This window comes from Rhinoderma darwinii, chromosome 1 (assembly GCF_050947455.1).
Source record: "Rhinoderma darwinii isolate aRhiDar2 chromosome 1, aRhiDar2.hap1, whole genome shotgun sequence".
Taxonomy (NCBI): Eukaryota; Metazoa; Chordata; class Amphibia; order Anura; family Rhinodermatidae; genus Rhinoderma; species Rhinoderma darwinii.
Window position 1 is genome coordinate 216,025,999 of NC_134687.1, and position 26,274 is coordinate 216,052,272.

The 26,274-nt window shown below is 44.5% G+C and overlaps 1 protein-coding gene across 2 annotated transcripts in view; it reads left to right on the top strand.

The window, feature by feature from the left end:
• CSGALNACT1 (chondroitin sulfate N-acetylgalactosaminyltransferase 1) overlaps positions 1–5,772 on the top strand; it is a 395,968-nt gene extending 390,196 nt beyond the window's left edge. For both annotated transcript variants that reach the window (XM_075861555.1, XM_075861564.1), the window contains one exon: positions 787–5,772. In XM_075861555.1, the coding sequence (XP_075717670.1) occupies positions 787–1,076 (290 nt within the window). In that variant the 3' untranslated portion in view covers positions 1,077–5,772. The remainder of the gene's footprint in view (positions 1–786) is intronic.
• Positions 5,773–26,274: the final 20,502 nt, after the last annotated feature.

The following is a 26,274-nucleotide window of genomic DNA, read 5'->3' on the forward strand; positions in this document are numbered from 1 at the left end:
CCGAGGCACATGGAGGTACAGTATGGGCCAATAGCAGGCTATGGATGTCAAATACGGCAATCTGCATGAGGTGGTCAGAATTCGCAGACATTCAATGTAGATTCCACTTGAACTCATATACATGTCAGAAAATAACATTGGTGAATGTCTGCGAATTCGGAACACCTCATGCAGATTGCCGTATTTGACGTCCATAGCCTGCTATCGGCCCATACTGTACCTCCATGTACCTCTGGTTTTATTTGAAGGCACACAGAAGTTTTTTCTCATGTATCGCATGGGTATTCTCTACTAGCAACAGCAAATGTTGAAGACAATTCCAAGCGTTATTGGATAGTGGCTTATGGATCGTTAAAATATTAAGGTAAACACTCTTTTTAAGGGGTTCTCGGAGGATTCTATATTGATGGCCTATCCTTAAGATAGGCCATCAATATCACATTGGTGGGAATCTGTCTACCGGCACCCCTGTCGATCAGCACATTGATGGGGCTGTTGGCTGATCGGTGGGGGTGCCGAGACTCACTCTCACCAATCTGATATTTATGGCCTGTTTTAAGGATAGTCCATGAATATAAAATAGTGGAGTACCCCTTTAAGTCTCAAAATGGAAAGTTGCAGTATTGTCAAAGTAAATAATTTTGGGTATATCCTAGGTTACTTGGTAAATAATTGGAAAGAGGAGAGAATGAAAGCAATTTTATGTAATTTATAAAAAAAAATTAGGTAAGAAACGTCTTATAGTAATTTCATTAACTGTATATTATTCTTATTTTTTTCCCCCAGGTGGTTTTGATGTGGATATCAAGGGTTGGGGTGGAGAAGATGTTCATCTATACCGTAAATACCTTCACAGCAACCTTATTGTGATCAGAACACCTATCAGAGACCTCTTCCACCTGTGGCATGAAAAGCGCTGTGTAGATGAGCTGACACCAGAGCAATACAAGATGTGCATGCAGTCAAAGGCCATGAATGAGGCTTCTCATGGACAGCTTGGCATGCTGGTCTTCAGACATGAAATTGAGGCACATCTTCGCAAACAAAAGCAAAGGTCCCATGTCAAGAAATCTTGAGACAAGAGACTCTGTGTTTATTACCAGGGTATCTCAAGCCCCTGCTGCTCAAGAGGAACATGCAAATGGTCAACAAATTAGTGAATGCAGAATCGGGGTCTTTCAATGGTCCTTCAGGATGCAAAAGGTTTCTGGACAGACCAGATGGGATCCTGGAAATGAGTTTACATAAATAACTTGGAGAAAATACAAATTAAGAAATCCTATTATTTGGCATTCACATGCACCGGACTGGTTGTGTCAAAGCTGGAACATGGAGCCATGAATAATGTTATACAAAGTGTAATACCAAAATATGAATCTACCAAAGCATTATTTTGTTTCTGGAGTGTGACTCAAAAGGCTGAATACAAGAATATGCCTGTATATTATTTGATAGAACAATGGCTGTAAGTGCACCACTGGTAGATTTAGTGTTTGGTCTTGAGTTGGATTGAATTACGAGTAATGAAAAATTATATGACAAAAGCACAAATGACAGTATTTTGTAATTCATGTGGTCTCTAAGTTATATTTTTGCTCTCATGGAGTGCACAATGTATTCTTTGAAAAGCAGTTATTATTTATGGTTGAAGTGCTGGGCTATGAGAGTGGTTAGACCAGTTTGAACTTCTGAAAGCAGTATTGTGGACAGCTAAAAAGACAGACATTGCACAGAATATACCCTTTGTTCTCTGACAATACGTAAATTCCGGGGAAAAGTGAATCCTGTAATTATGAGACTTATAATTTATCAATCCCACTGGCCCAGCTTTCTCAAAGGGTTCTCCTGCTTTAGAACTGAGAATTCCTGACTGATCCTAAGGATAGATCGGAAAGATCAAAGCTCATCATACACATTGGGGCAAATTTACTATTCAAATTGAGCAAGACTTCTGGTGTACATGCTGTGCACCACATTTATTAACTGTATTAGACACTTTTTAACATTCTTGACAACGGGGCATGGCTTTGCAGGGCAAGGGCATGGCTTAAAATGCAACACCGTGTGACAAAATTTTGTCGGAAAAACATTGGTGTAAACTAAGCCAACTAAGAGGTGGTATAAGGAAAAGAAGAGTGTCTAGATGTGCCAAATTCATCAAAGTGGTGATAAAATTGGTGCATCTTCCAGCTGCCTTGTCTAAGTCTAAACTTAGACAGTATTAGTAACTCTGTGTTCCCAACTCATAGGATTAAGAAAATGCACCGAAATTCTTAAGGTAATAAAATAAAATTTGGAAATGAATCTACATTACATGTGCAATCTAGATAAAAACCTGGTGGAGCAATGTATAAGGCTTCGTTCACATCTACGTTGGGTTCCCGTTCTGACGTTCCGTTGGAGCTTTCCGTCAGAACGGGACCCTGAACTGACACAAACGGAAACCAGAGGTTTCCATCACCGTCGATTTCAATGGTGACAGATCCGGTGCCCATGGTTTCCGTTTTTCTCTGTTGTGCACCTGACCCATTGTTTTGCCGGAAGCAATAGCGTAGTTGACTACGCTATTGCTTCTGGGAAAACGACGGTGTCTGTTCAGGGTCCCGTTCTGACGGAAAGCTCCGACAGAACGGGACCCCAACGCAGATGTGAACGAAGCCTTACCTACCTAAAATGTCTATCAGCATTTCTACATATTTTATCAAAGACATTTAGAACTACATGATGAAGCCCGTAGGGTGGTATTCTAAAATCCCAAACTGGAAATACAAGCCCTTTATAGATAATAAACTGCTTGTAACAAAACCAAGATTAGGACATTTTTTTATGTCATTATGTAAATATTAGAAAATGTAGGCTTTATTAATTATTCTAGCCAGGAATGTTTAAGCCTATTTTGTGACAACCATGTAAACATGTTATTCCAAACTCATGGGCATTAATGCCAAGTGTTATGATAATGCAACTAAGGACAGAAGATTTTTATATCTTAGGCCCCTTGCACACCATATTTGGCAAGTTTATGTGAAAAAGGCGAGCGTAGAATGTAGTTTGCCAAAAGGTGCAACCGTATGCCAGAAATATGACTTTAAATACAATGTAAATCTACGGGCTCAGTTTGCTTGCGTTTACATATATTCGACCCTTGATTCATTTCTTAACGTAAATAAATAAAAATATATGCAAAAATGTATGTAAAAGTAGGGCATATGTATGTAAGTCAGACCATTGACTTTCATTTAAAAAAATATATATGTTGTCTATAAAATTTTTAGATGACACATTTTGGCATAAGTTAGGCCCATAGAGAACAATAGGATATTTCACCAATACATTCCTATGGTTTTCTTTTTGTCCTTAATGTAATGGCTCCTGTTACTAGATTCATACATAGATACAGAAGCCTTCCATCTTACACGGACGCATGTATTTCAATGGGGCCGTTCACACAGCTGTTGTTTCAACGGACCGTGTGAAGGATCCGTTGAAAAATAGAACTTGTCCTATTTTCTTCCGTTTTCACGGATCCCTCGATAGACTCAAGTCTATGGGGATCCGTGAAACAGGACCCGCACGGGTGCAACTCAGATGTGAAAAACTAAAAAATGTCACGTTCGAGTTTGCACTAGTTCGTTTTAATCTGGCCTTAGGCAGTATAAAATTAGACCAGACATGCAAAAGTTATATGAAATTTATCACAATTGCGTACGCTGTATGATAAAGTTATAGTATATTGATAGACATATTAGACACTTTACTTTTTCTTACTAATGGCTGTTGTACTTAACCCTAGTATTTTGCGCAAATAAAAAATCTCGAAAATCTCGCACATTTTGCGCATTAACCAGGCCCCTTTTTCTAGACACTTTTCAAAACTCTAGTAAAGCGCAAAAATTGTCTAAAACACATAATAAATTTGCCGCCTGGCATGTATGACAGCTTTATGGCGCATTTTACTTGGACTATGGATGCACAATACAATTGGTTGTTTTTACAACTTGTTCCATTTTTATTTCCGTATTGCATCCGTTTTTTTCTATATTTTGTTATGAGTTGTCCATTTTTCATCCGTGTTACAAATGCAAAAGCGGAACAAATACGCACATGTGAACTATGCAAAAAGGCTACATGCGATTTTAACATGCGATTTTAAATTCAAACCATTCACTTCTACAGGCTAGAAAACGTACTAATACGAATCCATTGGAACATTCTGTGTATTGAAAAAAATAGCTTGCGCATAAAGAAACTGAATTGTGAATAAAACCATTTTAATCTATTGCCACCGTTTTTTCGAAGAGAAAAAACTGAATTAATAGAGATCGGATATATGAAAGTGTGAATGAGACCCAAGACAAAGATTTCAACGTTTCATATCTCGAGATGACTGTTGTAGAAATGTGTATTTCCCGTTTCTTTTCTATTTAAGCATCAGAAAGCTACAGGGAAAATATGTCTATTGCCTTTTTAGTACTTTGTACTTCACCTTTATCAGCTGTATTAATGCTGATAAAATATATATATTTTTTTAATATAGTTGCTTTTGAGGGCCAAATATCTAAACTAAGCATTTGTGTAAAAACACAAATGGGCTAAAAATTCGACAAAATGTGGAGCAGTTGCCCATAGCAACCAATCAGATACATTCCTTATTTGTCAAGTGCAATTTGTAAAATTAAATAAAATTAAATGTGATTGGATTAGTTGCTATGAGCACTTTTTTTTTTTTTTTTTTACCCACGAGGTTCATTAATATGCTTTATATTAGAAATCAAGCAATATGTGTTATTTAACATGATTTAAGGTCGTTTAAATATTTAGAACCCAAAAATGCTGACATTCGACCTGCAGAACAGTGGAGGCACCTTAAAGAGAACCTATAACTTTCACATTATTATCAGGCACACTTCAATGTTTGTAAAGTCTGTCTTTCTATCATAATCCTTATAAAGATAAGAAAGTAAAAGTAATCTGAAATTATTAGATTATTTAAAAAAATAATAATTCACTTTTATGAGCCAAAATTATCTCAGGAACAACTTGATGAAGCGCCTAACTTGAAATGGGTAAATTTCACCTTTAAAATAAAGGTTTCTATGTCTTCCTAAGGTACCAGGAGTCCAATTTAGGATCTATTTTTAAGGACTCTACAATCCAGGCTTTATCACTAGGTTGTCAAGGGTCATATTGAATTAAGAGTAATATTTGATGAGGCTGTGGCAAATGCCTACATTTTCCTTGGCTATAGTGGCCCAGAATACATATGGTTGGCAATTTCTAGTAGTAGGTGTAGTAGAATAGATTACTGCTAATGGTTGCCATAACACAGTTTTCTAATTTTTTTCTTGTACAAGTGTACAGAATTGTAAAATAAATAAATATAGAGGAAAAATATATTTTTATGAATGATTCAATTATCTGTACAATAAACAATGTTTTTACTACCCAAAATGAAATAATTGGTGGTATGATGCAGGTTACCATATATTCTTTCAAATTAAAAAAGTTAAACAAAAACAATAAAAAGCTTTACATACTCAGTGTTGGTATCTGAAATTTTTGCTTTAATTATGTTTGAATAATTTATTTCCCCATGAAAAGTACTCCCAGCTTTGTGTTAAATGCTGTTTCATTATAAGGCGTTTGTATGTCCTGTGGCTGGGCAGTCGCCGGATGTTTGTAATTTTAAATTAAATATGACAATAAGTAAATTATACATGACTGAAAGTGTCCACCCATTTAAAACAATAAATTCAGTTTGATTTTAATATATGTTTTGTGTGTCTGTCTTTATTTATGAAAACAGTTCGAACATTTTGTCCTCTGCATTTTGTTCAATCAATCGGATAACATTAAAATAATTGAAGCTATATTCACATGACCGTGAAAAAAAATGTCCATTACAAACTGATCATCTGCCATTTTGCATCAGTGTGTCTCTAAATTTGCATCCATTTCTAGTCAGTCTGTCCATTTTTAATGGCCGTTTGGCATCAGTTTTTCATGGCCGTTAAAAAAACTGATGAATTTCGTTGGTCAGTCTTTTTTTTGTCCCAGCCCCCTGAAAACACCCAACGGAAGGTCACATGTTCACCTAAACACTATTTACAGCCTCCCTGTATATGATGCCACACACCTCCCTGTATATGATGTCAACACACCTCCCTGTATATAATGCCACACACCTCCCTGTATATGATGCCTCACACCTCCCTGTATATGATGCCACACACCTCCCTGTATATGATGCCACACACCTCCCTGTATATGATGCCACACACCTCCCTGTATATGATGCCACACACCTCCTGTATATGATGCCACACACCTCCTGTATATGATGCCACACACCTCCTGTATATGATGCCACACAGCTCCTGTATATGATGCCACACACCTCCCTGTATAGGATGCCACACACCTCCCTGCATATGATGCCACACACCTCCCTGCATATGATGCCACACACCTCCCTGTATATGATGCCACACGCCTCCCTGTATATGATGCCACACACCTCCTGTATATGATGCCACACACCTATATATGATGCCACACACCTCCTGTATATGATGCCACACACCTCCTGTATATGATGCCACACAGCTCCTGTAGATGATGCCACACACCTCCTGTATATGATGCCACACACCTCCCTGTATATGATGTCAACACACCTCCCTGTATATAATGCCACACACCTCCCTGTATATGATGCCACACACCTCCCTGTATATGATGCCACACACCTCCCTGTATATGATGCCACACACCTCCTTGTATATGATGCCACACACCTCCCTGTATATGATGCCACACACCTCCTGTATATGATGCCACACACCTCCTGTATATGATGCCACACACCTCCTGTATATGATGCCACACACCTCCTGTATATGATGCCACACAGCTCCTGTATATGATGCCACACACCTCCCTGTATAGGATGCCACACACCTCCCTGCATAGGATGCCACACTCCTCCCTGCATATGATGCCACACACCTCCCTGTATATGATGCCACACACCTCCCTGTATATGATGCCACACACCTCCTGTATATGATGCCACACACCTATATATGATGCCACACACCTCCCTGCATATGATGCCACACACCTCCCTGCATATGATGCCACACACCTCCCTGTATATGATGCCACACACCTCCCTGTATATGATGCCACACACTTCCTGTATATGATGCCACACACCTATATATGATGCCACACACCTCCTGTATATGATGCCACACACCTCCTGTATATGATGCCACACAGCTCCTGTAGATGATGCCACACACCTCCTGTATATGATGCCACACACCTCCCTGTATATGATGTCAACACACCTCCCTGTATATAATGCCACACACCTCCCTGTATATGATGCCACACACCTCCCTGTATATGATGCCACACACCTCCCTGTATATGATGCCACACACCTCCCTGTATATGATGCCACACACCTCCCTGTATATGATGCCACACACCTCCTGTATATGATGCCACACACCTATATATGATGCCACACACCTCCCTGCATATGATGCCACACACCTCCCTGCATATGATGCCACACACCTCCCTGTATATGATGCCACACACCTCCCTGTATATGATGCCACACACCTCCTGTATATGATGCCACACACCTATATATGATGCCACACACCTCCTGTATATGATGCCACACACCTCCTGTATATGATGCCACACAGCTCCTGTAGATGATGCCACACACCTCCTGTATATGATGCCACACACCTCCCTGTATATGATGTCAACACACCTCCCTGTATATAATGCCACACACCTCCCTGTATATGATGCCACACACCTCCCTGTATATGATGCCACACACCTCCCTGTATATGATGCCACACACCTCCCTGTATATGATGCCACACACCTCCCTGTATATGATGCCACACACCTCCCTGTATATGATGCCACACACCTCCTGTATATGATGCCACACAGCTCCTGTATATGATGCCACACACCTCCCTGTATAGGATGCCACACACCTCCCTGCATATGATGCCACACACCTCCCTGTATATGATGCCACACACATCCCTGTATATGATGCCACACACCTCCTGTATATGATGCCACACACCTATATATGATGCCACACACCTCCTGTATATGATGCCACACACCTCCTGTATATGATGCCACACAGCTCCTGTAGATGATGCCACACACCTCCTGTATATGATGCCACACACCTCCCTGTATATGATGCCTCACAGCCCACTGTATATCATGCCACACACCTCCCTGTATATGATGTCACACACCTCCCTGTATATGCCACGCTGCCTCCCAGTTTATGAGACACAGCCTCCCTGTATATGCCACACACCTCCCTGTATATGCCACACACCTCCCTGTATATGTCACACACCTGCCTGTGTATAATGCCACACAGCCTCCCTGTATATGCCACACACCTCCCTGTATATGCCACACAGCCCCCCTGTATATGCCACACACCTCGCTGTATATGCCACACACCTCCCTGTATATGCCACACACCTCCCTGTATATGCCACACAGCCTCCCTGTATATGATGCCACACACCTCCCTGTATATGATGCCTCACAGCCCCCTGTATATGATGCCACACACCTCCCTGTATATGCTGCCACACACCTCCCTGTATATGATGCCACACACCTCCTGTATATGATGCCACACACCTCCCTGTATATGATGCCACACACCTCCTGTATATGATGCCACACAGCTCCTATATATGATGCCACACACCTCCATGTATATGGTGCCACACATCTCCCTGTAGATGATGCCACACACCTCCTGTATATGATGCCACACACCTTCTGTAGCTGATGCCACACATCTCCCTATAGATGATGCCACACACCTCCTGTATATGATGCCACACACTTCCCTGTATATGATGCCAACATACCTCCCTGTATATGATGCCACACACCTCCTGTATATGATGCCACACACCTCCTGTAGCTGATGCCACACATCTCCCTATAGATGATGCCACACACCTCCTGTAAATGATGCCACACACCTCCCTGTATATGATGCCAACACACCTCCCTGTATATGATGCCACACACCTCCCTGTATATGATGCCACACACCTCCCTGTATATGATGTTTCAGAGCCCCCTGTATATGATGCCACACACCTCCCTGTATATGATGCCACACACCTCCCTGTATATGCCACGCAGCCTCCCAGTTTATGAGACACAGCCTCCCTGTATATGCTACACACCTCCCTGTATATGCCACACAGCCTTCCTGTATATGCCACACACCTCCCTGTATATGCCACACAGCCCCCTGTATATGCCACACACCTCGCTGTATATGCCACACAGCCTCCCTGTATATGCCACACAGCCTCCCTGTATGTGCCACACAGCACCCTGTATATGATGCCACACAGCCCCGATGTAGATGATGCCACACAGCCCGACATGAATGCCCTACATACTCACCGATGCAGCGCTGTCTTCTTCAGGTAAGGTCTCTCGTCTTCACTGGATCTGCGGCGACGCGATGACACTCACCGATGCAGCTCGTATTTACGTGTGGTGTCTCGTCTTCATGCGTGGTCTCTTATCTTCACGCGATCTGCGAAGGCGGCGCGATGACGTCGTGTCGCCTTCGCAGAACCCGTGAAGCCAAGAAACCACACCTGAAGAGGTCGGCGCTGCATCGGTGAGTGTCATCAAGCCGCCGATAGCCAGCAAGGGAACTAATGGTTCCCTTGCCAATCTCCATGACACAGATCCGTTTTTAACGGTTGTTACATGTATTGACAGCCGTTAAAAACTGATCCATTGACTTCTATGGGGGCTGTCAGGCCGTGAAAACTGCCAAAAATAGGACCTATTTTTTACGCCATTATTCACGGGCCGTTAAAGAAATGGCCGTGTGAATACACCCATTGAACATCATTGTTCTGAAAACGGCCGTGTGACGGCCGTTAAAAGAACGGCCATCCCATGGCCGTTTTTCACTGTCATGTGAATAAGGCCTAAGTGATTTCAATAATTAGATTTATTCTATTGGGATTTTTTGGGAAAAAGCAACAAATACATTACCGTATTTTTCGGACTATAAAACGCAGTTTTTAGCAAGAACAAATCTTGCTAAAAAGTCCCTGCGTCTTATAGTCCGCAGTCAAGGGACCCGGCATAGCCGGGCCCCATGACCGCTTCATTACTTAACCCCTTCCCGACCCATGACGTGCCGTCACATCATGGAGCTGGAGGGGGATGATGTATGGAGCAGGTGTCATCCTTATGGAGCTGCGGAACAGATAAGCCAGACACAGAACCCGGAAGTCCAGGCTTCTCATGTAGGACTTTGGGTGACGTTCGCTCCCCTGTTCTCCTTAGTGCTGGGGGTCCCAGCGGTCGGACCCCCAGCGATCTGACATGTAGCCCCTATCCTGTGGATAGGGGAATAATGTGTTTTATGGCAAACCCCTTCAACTAGTTAAATGCCGTGGTCAATAGCGACCGTGGCATTTATAGGGGTTTTTCCATGAAGGACATTTATGACATATCCACAGGATATGTCATAAATGTCAGATAGAGGCGGGTCCCACCTCTGGGACCCGCACCTATCTCTAGAACGGGGACCCCTAAACCCCGTTCTAGCTTTCTGTGCTCTCCCGGCCACTTGACTACATGTGGAGTTACTGAAACAGCGTAACACGCTGAGCTACGCTGTTTCCGTAACTCCCATAGTGCTGAACAGTAGTTACGGAAACAGCGTAGCTCGCATGCTACACTGCTTCCATAACTGCCATTCACTACTATGGGAGTTAGGGAAACAGCGTAGTTACGCTGTTTCAGTAACTCCACATGTAACCAAGTGGCCGCTGGTTCAAGTCCCCTAGGGGAGCTAATAAAATGTGTAAAAAAAAAAAAAATTTCATACATTTTTAGAAGTGTCAAAAAAAAAGCACAATGTAAAAAATAAAATTATTTCGTCCCGCAACAAAATAAGCCCTCACACCGCTCAATCGATAAAAAAAATCTAAAAAAATCTAAAAAAATTTTGCCTCTCAGAATTATTTTTTAACAAATGTATTTTTTCCTATTTTCTGTCGTCTAAAACCTGGGTGCGTCTTATGGTCAGGTGCGTCTTATAGTCCGAAAAATACGGTATATATTTTTTTGTACTGAATTTAGTACGATTTGAACTTCCAATGCCCAGGTACAGTAGGCTTGTCTGACACGAAGAAGTAACATGCATCTTGCATGCATGTATCGTATCTGTAAATACAGTATATTAAGGCAGCCTATCCTCTCCTCCCCAACCCCCCATTATGTGCGCTCCACCTTCACTTTAAATCCCCTCCCCATGTCTTGTTGTCTACTGCCTTCCTGCTGGCTACCCCTTGTTCCGATTTTAACCCCTAAGTGACCAGCCTATTTTAGGCCTTAAAGAGACTGTCACCACATTATAAGTGCCCCATCTCCTACATAAGGAGATCGGCGCTGTAATGTAGGTGACAGCAGTGCTTTTTATTTAGAAAAACAATCTATTTTTACCACGTTAGGAGCGATTTTAGCTTTATGCTAATTACTTTCTTAATGTCCAAGTGGGCGTGTTTTTACTTTAGACCAAGTGGGTGTTGTACAGAGGAGTGTATGACGCTGACCAATCAGTGACCAATCAGCCTCATGCACTTCTCTCCATTCATTTACACAGCACATAGTGAACAACGCAGTGTCACTATGTGCTGTCTTATACTGACATATTAACGTTACTGAAGTGTTTAGACCGTGACTAGACATTCCTTCCAGCCAGGACGGGATGTCTATTTACAATCCCGACACTTCGTTAACGTTTCTGTGGTACTTGCAGCAGTGCAAGCGTAATTTCGCGAGATCTCGCTGTAAATGACAGGTTACAGCGAGATTACGCTTTGCTCTACTGTAAGTACCAAACAAACGTTAACGAAGTGCAGGGATTGAGAATAGATATAGCCTGTCCTGGCTGGAAGGAATGTCTGTGCCGTAGAAACCTACCGAAAAAAATAGGAGTCCGTAATGGGATCATTTTGAGCAATCGCAGGTGAGTACCTCACCTGTGATTGGCTCATTGTTATTTAAATGGCTCACTCAGACTTTCTGACACCACCCGAGACGAAGGCTTCCTGCCGAAACGCACGTCGGTGTGTGATGCCAGACAGTGTTTCTTATATGATGGGTAAGTTGCTCCATTGCACCTTGCAGATACAATTATAGGTATTTTATACCTATATCTTTGGACAATGCCATATACATATATATATATATATATATATATATATATATATATATATATATATATATATAAAATTTCTTTGACTGATAGGCTGCTGTAGCTATACTTCCTATGCATGACTTTATGTAATAGTGGGGAGCATGTTTTCTTTAGCATTTTGTGGCCCTCTATATGTACATGCAGTGTGCATGCTGTGACCTACTCCACATTCTTTGCCTCCTCCAATATACAGCTCCATCTTTTGTGTATCACTGTTTGGTGTCCATCTGTACTGTGGTAATCATCCCTATTTTAACCTGTTTGTTGTCTTATTGTCATCAATAAATGTATACCTTTTTAAAGTTTTGGTGTGTCAGACTGATTTTTAGGTTGTTGTTTAGGTCAGTCAGTGTGTTTGGTGTAACTTTATAATTAGCCTTTATTAAAAATTATTTTTACTTTTCGAGATACTGCTGTTCTGTGTTCTCTATACAGAGCAGCTGTGACGTTCGCTATTACCTGAATCTGTCATTCCCACAGACCTGACAGGTTCAGTGTCAGAGACACGCAGGATCCACCTGTAATCGATCACATCTAAGTAACTTAGATGTGATAGATTACAGGTAAATCCTACGTTTTAGGGCTTATTTAGACGAACGTGATATACGTCCGTGCAACACGTGTGATTTTCACACGCCTCGCACGGACCTATGTTAGTCTATGGTGCCGTTCAGACTGTCCGTGAGTTTCACGCAGCGTGTGTACGCTGCGTAAAACTCACGACATGTCCGTTATGTGTGCGTTGTTCGCACATTACGCACCCATTGAAGTCAATGGGTGCGTAAAAATCAAGCACTTGCGTGTGACGCGCGTGATTCACGCAACAGCAGTAAAAAGTATGAATGAAAACAGAAAAGTACCACGTGCTTTTCTGTTTACAAACATACAAACAGAGTGTCATAATGATGGCGGCTGCGCGAAAATCATACAGCCACGCATCATACGAGGGTGACACATGGAGCTGTTAAATACCTTTTGCGCGCGCAAAACGCCGCGTTTTTTGCGCGCGCAAAACGCACACGCTCGTGTAAATCCTGCCTTAGAGACACGCAGACCCGCTTTCACTGAACCCGTGAGTCCCGCGAACCTGACGGGAACAGGATTTAGTGCTACATACAGCTGGTCTGTATACAGTATACATAGCAGCTGCATCTTAAAAAGTAAAACAAATTTTTTATAAAAACTAATTATAAAGTTACACCAAACACACTGACTGACCTTTTTATTAAAAAAAAAAAAATGCCCTTCAAAGGTTTACATAGCCTTTAAGCTAGAAAAACTATTAAAACCTAGGTGCACTGGTATTTCAAATATTTACTTATTTTATATGCATTTGTTAAAAGTCTCATAGCTTAACTTTGGTTCATGAATATGGATGATGTACATATTGAAGTAATACAGATGAAAAATATGCTTGAGTGAAATGAGTCTAGCTTTGTTAATGCATCTTGTTACAGCTTGTATTATAGTCCAGAGCTACGTTCACAATTCTGCTGGTTTCCACTGGAAATAGCCAACAAACTTGTTGGCAGACACATCCCTAAGAGCTTACCTGAGATCCTATAATACAGTGCAGTGGCGGATTAAGTACACCATAGGCCCTGGGCTGTCACCCAAACTTGGGCCCCTCTTCTCCACCGCCACCCTGCCACGCCGTAACTATTGCTAACACCACCTTTTTGCGCAAGCATTAACAAATGGGTGTTACGATTTCCCTTTCACAGGGCTGTGTCCCTACATATTGACAGTATCACACTGTGCAGGGACACATCCTCCTGACAAGGGGAATGGTAACACCAATTTTTCTATCAGTCCTGGACTGCACAAAGACTTTATGTGGAATACAAGGATTTCCTGTAATAAATATGTCAGGAGAGGTAACGGATTCTCTACAAATCCAGTGACTCACAGGTGATGACGTCTCAGATGCTAGTAGTTTTTTTCCTCTTTTCTTCTCCATCCGGTCCAGAGCTCATGACGACTTCTCCCGGTTATGACCCATTTCTGCAGAATTTGCCACTCAGATGTCTTCGGCGCCTCACTTTTCCAACATTTCCACACCTATAAACGAAGATAAAATTATAGTGCCACACACTATGCCCCTAAATATAATTTAACCATGCACTGCGCCCCTGAATATAAATTGTTCACACACTGTAAAGTAAAGCACCACATACACAGTGCCCCCTGTAGATAGCGCCACCCCCTCATGTAGATAGCGCCACACACCCCCCCCCTGTAGATTGCATCACACACATCTCCCTGTAGATAGCATCATACACATCCCCCTGTAAGTGCCACACACATCCCCCTGTAAGCACCACGCACATCCCCCTGTAGATAGCATCACACATATCCCCATGTAGATAGCATCACACACATCCCCCTGTAGACAGCACCACACACAGACCCCCTATAGATAGCATCACACAGCCCCCTATAGATAGCGCCACACAGCACTCCCCCCTTGTATATAGTGCCACACAGAGCTCCGCCCCTTGTATAGAGTGTTACACAGCGTCGCTACACTCAGTGGCAGATTAAGTAGACCATGGGCTCTGGGCTGTTATCCAAACTTGGGCCCCCCTTCCTCACCGCCGCCCTGCCGCGTCGTAACTATTTTTAACACTACCTTTTTGGGCAAGCATTAACAGTGTTACGATTTCCCTTGTCACAGGGCTGTGTCCCTACATACTGAGAGTATCACACTGTGCAGGACCACGTCCTCCTGACAAGGAGAATTGTCTATCAGTCCTGGACTGCAGAAAGACTTTTTGTGAAATACAAGGATTTCTTATAATAAACATGTCAGGAGAGGTGACAGATTCTCTATAAATCTAGTGACTCACAGGTGACGACGTCTCAGATTCTAGTAGTTTTTTTCCTCTTTTCTTCTCCATCCGGTCCAGCGCTCATGACGACTTCTCCCGGCCATGACTCATTTCTGCAGAATTTGCCACTCAGACGTCTCCTCACTTTTCCAACATTTCCACACCTATAAACGAAAATAAAGTTATTATGGTGCCACATACTGTACCCTAAATATAATAGCACCAAACACTGCGCGCCTGAATATAATACCACACACTGTAAAACGCCACATACACACAGCCCCTGTAGATATTACACACCCCCATAGATATCGCCATACACAGCCCCCTCTATATATCACATATCCCCCTCGTAGAGAGCGTTACACACAGCCCCCTATAGTGCCATACAGCTCCCCCTGTAGAGAGCGCCACACAGCCCTCCCCCTCTTGTAAATAGCACCAAAAAGCCCCCCCTATAAAGAGCGCCACACACATACCACTGTGGATAGCACTACACAGCCCCCCCCTTGTATATAGTGCCACACAGCGCTCCCCCTTGTATATAGTGCCACAAGGTTATGTACACATTTAAAAACGTTATATTATAATTATATATATATATATATATATATATTAGTATGTGTGTGTATCAGTGTGATTGATTGATTTTATTAAAAAATATTTTAACTTTTTGAGATACGGCTTCTTTGTATCCTGTATCCGTCAGGTCAGCAGGACTGACAGGATCAGTGACACGCAGGATCCACCTCAAATCTATCACATCTAAGATTATAATTTAGCGCAGGGCCCGTTTCACTGATCCCGTCAGTCCTGCTGACCTGACGGATACAGGATACAAAGCAGCTGTATCTCAAAAAGCGAAAATATTTTTTAATAAAACGTAATTACAAAGTTGCACCAAACACACATTTTTATTAAAAAAAAATAAAACCGACGTGATTTTTGCGACGTTTTTTCCGTAGACAATGCAGCTTTCGTTTTTTTATCGTTTTTATACACACCTTTTTTGCTATTTTAGAACTTTTATTCATAAAGTTTGAATATAATAGTAAAAAAATAAGCTTTTTTACGTTTCAGCTATTTTTTGGGGTAATAACATAGTTTTACCCTAAAATAGATCTTTTATTTGTGATCGTCATTGTCTACCGTAAATTTTTATATATTACATGTCTATATTAGGGTAATTGGGTCAGCGCTAGCGTTACAACAATGATTGGCGGGGGGGGACGTTTTTTTTTGGGGTGGGTATTTTATGTGTATTTATTATTTACATTTTTTTTTGCACTTTATTATTTTTTTATTACTATGGTCTTTCCCCCAAAGGTCAAAGAAGACCTTTGGGGAACTTTAGATATTTTTTTTCTTTCTTTTACACCATGTTTTTCCACTGTAACTGGGGCTGCACAGCAGCCCCAGTTACAGGGGAAATCAGCCCTCTCATAGTGACGATTGTCACTAATAGGGCTGTGCTGGGTCTAGTTAGACCCAGCAACAGTCTGCCACTAACGGCACCCGGCGATCATGTGACCAGTCACATGATCACCGGGAGGAATAGAGACAGCGCCGCTGCTGCTGTCTCTATTCCTGTACACAGCGTTCATTGAGCGCTGTGTAAAAAGATATCAGAGAAGACAGAAGCAGCGAAAGCTGCTTCTATCCTCTCCTCAGGGTCCCCGGCAGTCACTGACAGCCGGAGACCCGACATTCAGCTGCCCGATCGCGCGGGCAGCAAGTTAAAACCTGAGCCGTAGAAAGTCTATGGCTCGGGTTTTAAGGACCCGTTCCTAACCGCTGGCCGTAAAAATACAGCCAGCGGTCGGGAACCAGTTGGGCATGATAAGTCAACTAACCTAAGCGCCGGTGACCGCCCGCCCGGCTCTTCTCTTGCAGCTTTGGAGTAACAGAACAGCCGTCCGTCGCTGTTCTGTTACTCAATGGCGGCGCCCGCACTGTCAGGGAGGCGTGTCCTACCCCTGGATTCCGGCCAATTCTCTGCTCCTCCCCATCTTCGAAAGTTAGCAGCGCTAGCGCGCTGAATAGGTATACATGTCGATGTGCGGTTCGGGCTGCCATGGGCCCCCTGCGAGCCTCGGGCCCCGGGCGGCCGCCCGAATCGCCCATATGATAATCCGCCACTGGCTACACTGCAGCCCTGGGATGATGTTCTATCCCATGTGAACGCTGCAGTCTGAGATTGGCTGCAGCGTTCACATGGGGTGAAACGTCATCCCAGCATGCCGCCCGGACGGAGAAACACAATTCTGGGCAAGTATAAGATTTTCATTTTTTCTGAGTTTGCGTTTTTACATAACAACTGCTATTTATTGTGGGTTTTACCTCTCCATTGAACTAAAAACCTGAAACAAATAAGCAGCGTTTACGCAAATACAATTGACATGCTGCATATTAAAAAACCGCACCGCAGGTCAATTTCTGAGCTTTTTTGTTCCGCTTAACATTTACGCAGCGTGTGGATGAGATTTGTTCAAATCTCATCCACTCTGCTGCTATTGTATTAGGGCTTGTCCACACTTTAACGGAATTGCTGCATATTGTCCGCACGGAAAATACGCAGAATATAGTAGCAGCAAAGTGGGTGAGATTTTACAAATATCATCTAGACGCTGCGTAAAATTTCCGACCAGAAATGTTGTCCTGCAGTGCGTATTTTTCATACCGCAGCATGTCAATTCCTGCTGCGGATAGTGGACTGAATTGCTGCGTTTTTCAGAGGAGATGTCACCATCTCCCAACATTGAGAAAAACGTAGCAAAATACGCACCATTTTCTGCAGCAAAAAAATGCAGGAAATGGTGCTTTTTTTCTGCAGCGGAATTTCTGCAAGTTTCAACGGAATTGCTGCAGAAATATATACACATACACCATACATACATACATACACACACTATATATACATACATACGTACACACACACACAAGTAGACATCACAGACACACACGAATATGCACATTATACACATATTAAGTACACATTGTAAACACACGTGCACTTACTTTTTATGTAAGATATTTGTGAAGGGCATTCAGCAGCTTGATGGCCCGACACAGTGCCGCAGACAGTCTCACCTCCCTCTCCCTCATGTCCCGACTGGTAACAGCAGCAGGAGGAGCAGAGGTGTGAAGAGCAGGGAAGGGGGGCTGGAGGGGGAGCTTCTAAAGTAGCACAGGGAGTTTGAAGATAGCAGCACAGACCACGGCTGCTAATGCTGGCAGTCGGACAGCAGTTCTTAGCTGCTGTGCAGTCCCCTTAGAAATACTGTACCCTGCCTCCTGATGCCAGAAGCTCACCTCTCCTCAAGGCAGGTGCGGCCCTGACACTGGGGCCCCCTCCAGTGCTAGCGATGCCACAGGGCATGAGGGGAACCTTGGGCCCCGAGCGGCCGCCCGAACCACCCTAATGATGATCCGCCACTGATACAGTGGGAGTCAGTGCAGTAAAGGTGGCACTTATAAGAATACAAATCAGTATTGTAAGCTTTGTGCAGACATTGAGTCTTCAGGGCATGCTAGGAAATTTTTAGCTCTGAAGCCAGCAAATTTCAGAAAGCAGCTCTGGACTATAAAACTAGCGTTAGTACAAGATACATAACATATTGTATTTACAAATGTAAGCAACTTTTTATACACGGCTAAAAAAAATAATGGAACACTTAAACATCACAGAATAAACCCAAGTCAATTAAACTTCAGGGATATCAATCTGTCCAGTTAGGAAACATAAGCGATTGTGAAGCAATTTCACCTGCTTTGGTGTAAATGAATGTGACAACAGGTGCACAGGTGAGGCATTATTATTACTATTTATGTTACTTAGGCCTGATTTACACGAGCGTGTGCGTTTTGCGCGCGCAAAAAACGCTGCGTTTTGCGCGCGCAAAAGGCATTTGACAGCTCCGTGTGTCATCCGTGTATGATGCGGGGCTGCGTGATTTTCGCGCAGCCGCCATCATAGAGATGAGGCTAGTCGACGCCAGTCACTGTCCAAGGTGCTGAAAGAGCTAACTGATCGGCAGTAACTCTTTCAGCACCCGCGACAGTGAGTTCCGATCAAAATATACACCAACCTGTGAATCAAAAAAAGAAGTTCATACTTACCATGAACTTCCTGCTTCCTCCAGTCCGGTCTCCCGGCCGTTGCCTTGGTGACGCGTCCCTCTCTTGTCATCCGGCCCCACCTCCCAGGATGACGCGGCAGTCCATGAGACCGCTGCAGCCTGTGATTGGCTGCAGGCTGTGCTTGGCCTGTGATTGGCTGCAGCTGTCACTTGGACAGAATTGTCATCCCGGGAGGTCAGACTGGAGGAAGAAGCCGGGAGTTCTCGGTAAGTCAGAACTTCTTTTTTTTTTTACACGTTCATGTATATTGTGATCGGAAGTCACTGTCCATGGTGCTGAAGCAGTTTAACTCTTTCAGCACCGTGGACAGTGACTGTCTCCTGCCGTCGCGTACCCGAAATTTTTTTGCCGGGTTCGGTCAAAACGAGTTCGGCCGAACCCGGTGAAGTTCGGTGCGCTCATCTCTAATTTGACACTCCGTTTGGATGTTTGTAAACAGAAAAGCACGTGGTGCTTTTCTGTTTACATTCATCCTTTTGACAGCTCTTGCGCGAATCACGCAGTTCGCACGGAAGTGCTTCCGTGCAGCATGCGTGGTTTTCACGCACGCATTGACTTCAATGGGTGCGTGATGCGTGAAAAACGCACGATTATAGAACATGTCGTGAGTTTTACGCAACGCACTCACGCTGCGCAAAATTCACGCATTGTCTAAACTGCCCCATAGAGTAATATAGGTGCGTACGACACGCGTGAAAAGCACGCGTGTCGCACGCGCGTATATTACGCTCGTGTAAATGAGGCCTTATATAGCGCCAACATATTCCGTAGCACTGTACAGAGGTCGTCATTTACTGTCCCCAGGGCCGCCATCAGGGGTACTACTGTAGGGGGCCCGGCCAAACTTAATTGAAAGGGGGGCCCGGCAACTGCCGCGACTTGCCTTTGGTAGAAAAAAACAGGCCCCTGCAATGGGGCCTGTTCTTTTCACCAAAACAATGTCGTGAGCTGCGGGCCCCCCTCTCGTCAAACACCGCCGTGAGCTGCGGGCCCCCCTCTCAACAAACACCGCCGCGAAGCACCGCCCGCTTGCGCGCGCACCCGCATGACCGCAAGCGCGCGCCCACGTGCGAACGACCGGGCGCGCCGGAACGCAACCCGCTCGTGCCCGCCGCCAACTGGGAAGGACAGCCACACAGGGACAGTGGCGCACAGTCTAGTTACCTGCTGGCCCGCCTCCTCCTCCGCCTCCTCGTCCTCCTCCTCCGCCTCCTCGTCCTCCTACTCGGCCTCCTCGTCCTCGGCCTCCTCGTCCGACTCCGCCTCCTCGTCCGACTCCACCTCCTCATCCGACTCCGCCTCCTCCTCCTTCTTCTCCAGAGCGTAGCTGCGTAAGGAGAGGGGGAGGAGTCCAGTTCTTGTGCAGCGGCAGGAGTTCTACGATCCCCGCCATTTTCTGGAGCCTGGAGGTGAAGGACTGGACGTCTGGACCGAAGACATCACCTGACGAGGACTGGAGTGGGAGCATCTCTTCTGACACAGTGAGTAAAGTGTCTCAAAGTGCTGTTTATGTATGGCCCTGTTCACACAGAGTATTTTGCAGGCCGAAAAAAATCTGCCTCAAAATTCTTTAAGGAATTTTGAGGCAGATTTTGACCTGCCCACACTATCTTGCCGCGTTTTTCTGCTGCCTTTTTTGCCCGCGGCGATTGAGGACAGCAGACAAAAAACGCAGCGAAAAATGCATTTTCTGCCTCCCATTGATTTCGATGGGAGGTCAGAGGCGGAACAGCGGCAAGAAAGGACGTGCTGCTTTTTCTTTTTTCCGTGACTGGCTCCCATTGATTTCAGATTAAATCAATGGGAGGCGGTTTTGGAAGTTGTTTGGTGCTGATTCTGACGCAGTGTCCGAGTCAATATCAAGGCCCAAAAACTCTGTGAACTGGGCCTTATTGTTAGGGCTTATTCAGACGAACGTGTAATACGTCCGTGCAACGTGCGTGATTTTCACGCGCCTCGCACGGACCTATGTTACTTCATGGGGCCGTGCAGACTGTCAGTGATTTTCACGCAGCGTGTGTCCGCTGCGTAAAACTCACGACATGTCCTATATTTGTGCATTATTCCCGCATCACGCACCCATTGAAGTCAATGGGTGGTGAAAATCACGCCCAACACTTCCGCAGCAGTATAAACTACGAATGAAAACAGAAAAGCACCACGTGCTACAAACATACAAACAGAGTGTCATAATGATGGCGGCTGCGCGAAAGTCACGCAGCCACGCATCATACGATGCTGACACACGGAGCTGTTATGGACCTTTTGCATGCGCAAACCGCCACGTTTTTTGCGTGCGCAAAATGCACACGCTCGTGTAAATCCGGCCTTAGGGTAGAAACACACTAGGCATGAACACTGCAGATTTTATGCAACACATTTTATTGCGGAAAATCCGCAGCGTATTACAGTCGCAGCCGAGTGGATGAGATTTGAACAAATCTCATTCACACGCTGCAAAAAAAAATAGACCTGCAGTGTGGCTTTTTAAGCCGCAGCATGTCAATTTATTCTGTGGAATCGCTCCTCCTCTGTTGCGGAAATGCTGCGGTTCTGCCGCAAAAATCACAAATGAGAAAAAAAAAAGGTACTTTTTTAAATTGATAAAAATTTTTCGACTTACCCTGGCCGTAGTCCTGGTGACGCGATCCTCTATTCTTAGCGCAGCTCGGCCTCCTGTCATGACGTTTCATCCCATGTGACTGCTGCAGCAGTCACATGGTCTACAGCGTCATCCCAGGAGGCGGGGCTACGTTCAGAAGAGAGAGATGCGTCACCAGGACTACGGCCGGGGTAAGTCGAAACTTTTTTTTCCCTGCAGGATTCCCGCAGCGGACATGCCTTACGAAACCTGCGCCACTATTTGGTGCGGTTTTGCTGGCAGAATTTCCTGCGGCTACCGGGGCGGATAAGCTGTGTAGTTTTACTCAGCATATCCGCCTAGTGTGTCCCTTATGAGGTCGCTCCTGGAGCTGCTGCCGGTCTCTAAATAGGCAGTTGGTCCAGTAGAATTTGGAATTTTTTTTTTTTTGTGAACCAGCTTAAAAAAATACAAAACTTTTGTGTTAGGGCCTGTTCACATCACCGTTCGCTTCCGTTCCGGGGTTCCGTCTGAGGTTACCGTCGGGTGAACCCCGCAACGGTAAGTGAAAGGGACAGCACAGCTTCCGTTTCAGTCACCATTGATCTCAATGGTGACGGAAACATCGCTAATGGTTTCCGTTCGTCACCATTCCGACTGGTTTTCGGACGGAATCAATAGCGTAGTCGACTGCGCTAATGGTGACGGAAACGGAAGCTGTGCCACATTTTTTGCGCGTGCAAAAAGCACACGCTCGTGTAAATAAAAAAGTTTAGACTTGCCCCGGCCGTAGTTTAGGTGACGCATCTCTCTCTTCTGAACGTAGCCCCGCCTCCTGGGATGACGCTGCAGACCATGTGACCGCTGCAGCAGTCACATGGGATGAAACGTCATGACAGGAGGCCGGGCTGCGCTAAGAATAGAGGATCGCGTCACCAGGACTACAGCCGGGGTAAGTCTAAACTTTTTTATTTACACGAGCGTGTGCTTTTTGCGCGCGCAAAAAATGTGGCCGTTTGCGCATGCAAAAGGTCCATAACAGCTCCGTGTGGCAGCAGCGTATGATGCGCGGCTGCGTGATTTTCGCGCAGCCGCCATCATTATGACACTCTGTTTGTAGCACGTGGTGCTTTTCTGTTTTCATTCATAGTTTATACTGCTGCGGGAGTGCTGGGCGGGATTTTCACGCACCCATTGACTTCAATGGGTGCGTGATGTGCAAACAATGCACAAATATAGGACATGTCGTGAGTTTTACGCAGCGGACTCACACTGCGTGAAAATCACTGACAGTCTGCACGGCCCCATGGAGTAACATAGGTCCGTGCGAGGTGCGTAAAAATCACGCGCATTGCACGGATGTATTACACGTTCGTCTGAATAAGCCCTAACAATAAGGCCCAGTTCACAGCGTTTTTGGGCCTTGATATTGACTCGGACACTGCGTCAGAATCAGCACCAAACAACTTCCAAAACTGCCTCCCATTGATTTAATCTGAAATCAATGGGAGCCAGTCGCAGAAAAAAGGAAAAGGAGCACGTCCTTTCTTGCCGCGGTTCTGCCTCTGACCTCCCATAGAAATCAATGGGAGGCAGAAAATTCATTTTTCGCTGCATTTTTGTCTCCTGTCCTCAATCGCCGTGGGCAAAAAACGCGGCAAGATAGTGTGGGCATGTCAAAATCTGCCTCAAAATTCGGTGCGCGGTTCCAGGCGGTCGCGGGTGCGCATGCGCGGGAGTTTGCGGGTGCGCGCGATCGGTCGCACAGGCGGCGGTGTTTGACGGCCCCCATGACGACCCCCATGCTACCCAGGGCCGCCATCAGGGGGGGTATTAGGGGTACTGATGTGAGAGGCCCGGCCAAACCTAATTGAAAGGGGGGCCCGCAGCTCACGACATTCTTTTGGTGAAAAAAACGGGCCCCATTGCAGGGGCCTGTTTTTTTTCTACCAAAGGCAAGTCGCGGCAGTTTGCCGGGCCCCCCTTTCAATTAGGTTTGGCCGGGCCTCTCACATCAGTACCCCTAATACCCCCCTGATGGCGGCCCTGTGTACCATGATATAGTGCTGGATGGAGTACCGTTAACAGGCGGTGCCACGGTAGGGGGGCCCAGAAAATTTAGCTGTAGGGGGCCCTGAAATTCTTGATGGCGGCCCTGACTGTCCCCATTGGAGCTCACAATCTAAATTCCCTATCGGTATGTTTTTAGGGTGTTTTTGAGGCATCAGCAAGACAGCCCCAAAAAAAGGAATGGTTTTGCAGGTAATGGCCGCAGACCAATTCCTTACTTCTTATTCTACCTGACTGATTCTTTTCTAGTTTTGCTTATATACTTGTCACTACTGGTAGCATGAGGTGGTACCTGTAGCCCATTCAAATTTCACAGGTAGTCCAGCTTCTCCAGGATAGCACATCCATACATGGCGTCATAGGGTTTGCTGTGTCTCTCAGATATCAAGAGCATGAAGCAGATACCAGGTCATCATCATGGCCTGTTACACGAGGAGAGCCAGACAGGGCCGTAGAAGGGCATCAACCCATCAGCAGTATCGGTATCTACTCCTTTATGCAAGGAGGAAAAGCCCTCCTGTTCCTCCTTGCACAAAGGAGCAGATACCGGTACCGCCAGACCGCTAGAAAATGACCTCCAGCTACTGGTGTGCATGTTTCTGACCAAACTGTCAAAAGCAGACTCCATGAGGGTGGCATGAGGGCCCGATGTCCTGTAGTGGGACCTGTGCTCACAGCCTAGTACCATGCAGCTCGATTGGCATTCACAAGAGAACACCAAAATTGGCAATTACGCTATTGGCATCCTGTTCCGTTCACAGATCAGTGCAGGTTCACACTGATAGACATGAAAGAGTTTGGAGGCGCTGTGGTGAACGTTATGCTGCCTGTAACATCATCCAGTATGATCAGTTTGGCAGTGGGTCTTTGATGGTCTGGAGAGGCATATTCTTGGAGGGTCACACAAACCTCCTTGTCATAGCCAATGGTACCCTGACTGCTGTTAGGTACCCGGATGAAATCCTTAGAGCCATTGTCATACATTATGCTGGTGCAGTGGGCCCTGGTTTCCTCCTGGTGCAGGACAATGCCTGGCCTCATAGGCCTGAATGTGTAGGCAGTTCATGGATGATGAAGCCATTCATACCATTGACTGGTCCTCACGTTCCCAAGACCTGAATCTAGTTAAGACATTATGAATCAGTGGATCCAATGTCGCCAAGTAGCGCCACAGGCTGTCCAGATGTTCACTAATGCCCTGATCCAGCCGTCTCATAAGAAGTGTGCCCAGACGTTGTCGAGAATGCATGTAGGAGCCACACACGCTACTGAGTCACAATATGAGTCGCCGTGATGAAATTTACGCAAATTGGATCTGCCTGTGATTCCAATATTTTACTTTGATCTTCAGGGTGATTTCAAATCCATTTGAATCTTTTGTTCATCGAGATCCGATGTGTGATTATAGTATATTTTATGTATTTTTGCAGTTTAATATATGAACTGAGCAATGGTGTTCAGAGGTGAACATGAACTTTAAATAAGAACTTTACATTGAGGATTAAAGGGGTTGTCCCACGAAAATAATTTATCACCGCAGGAAAGGAGCTCTGGTCATGATTCTCGTTCTCAAGATCGATGGGGGACCCGCAGCGATCACACAAGTTTATTTTTATTTTTAATCATGTTGTCATGTGAGTTTAATTGTATTTGGAAGATTACATTTTCCCTAACTAAACTCCATAAAAAGTAAAAACATATTTACTTATAAAAGACATACCAGTGCCAGTTAAGTACACAATTATATGACACATATATATATATATAGTGTGGTTTGGTGCTGCCCTCTACTGTGCTCTTGTATGTTAACAGAACTCACGAATCTTACGCCTGTTTTAATGATATATAATGTATGTATGCAAATAGTATGTTGATTACCAGCTTGTTTTAATGCAAAGAAGATCAAAGAAAACTGGCAATGGACTCGGGCCCTGAACCTGCTCCAGCGATAGATTCCACAAAACTATACACAGATCTCTACCTTGTGAATTTATTGTTTTCATCTTATTTTTAGGAACTACTTACAATGAAATAAAGTTTTAGAAGCCAAAATTTTTTTCTCGTACTTCATGCTGTTGACACATTGATTGTATCTGTGCATCTGTGTATATTTTATTAAGTGACGTAAGATGTTACTTTAGATATGACCAAAAAGTAGCATATGAATGTTAACCCTTTCCCACCTCAGCCATTTTTTGGATTTTCACTTTTGTTTTTTCTTCCCCACCTTCCAAAAGCCATAACTTTTTTATTTTTCCATCAACATTGCCGTATGAGGGCTTGTTTTCTAGATTTTCACGGCACCATGACCAACTTTG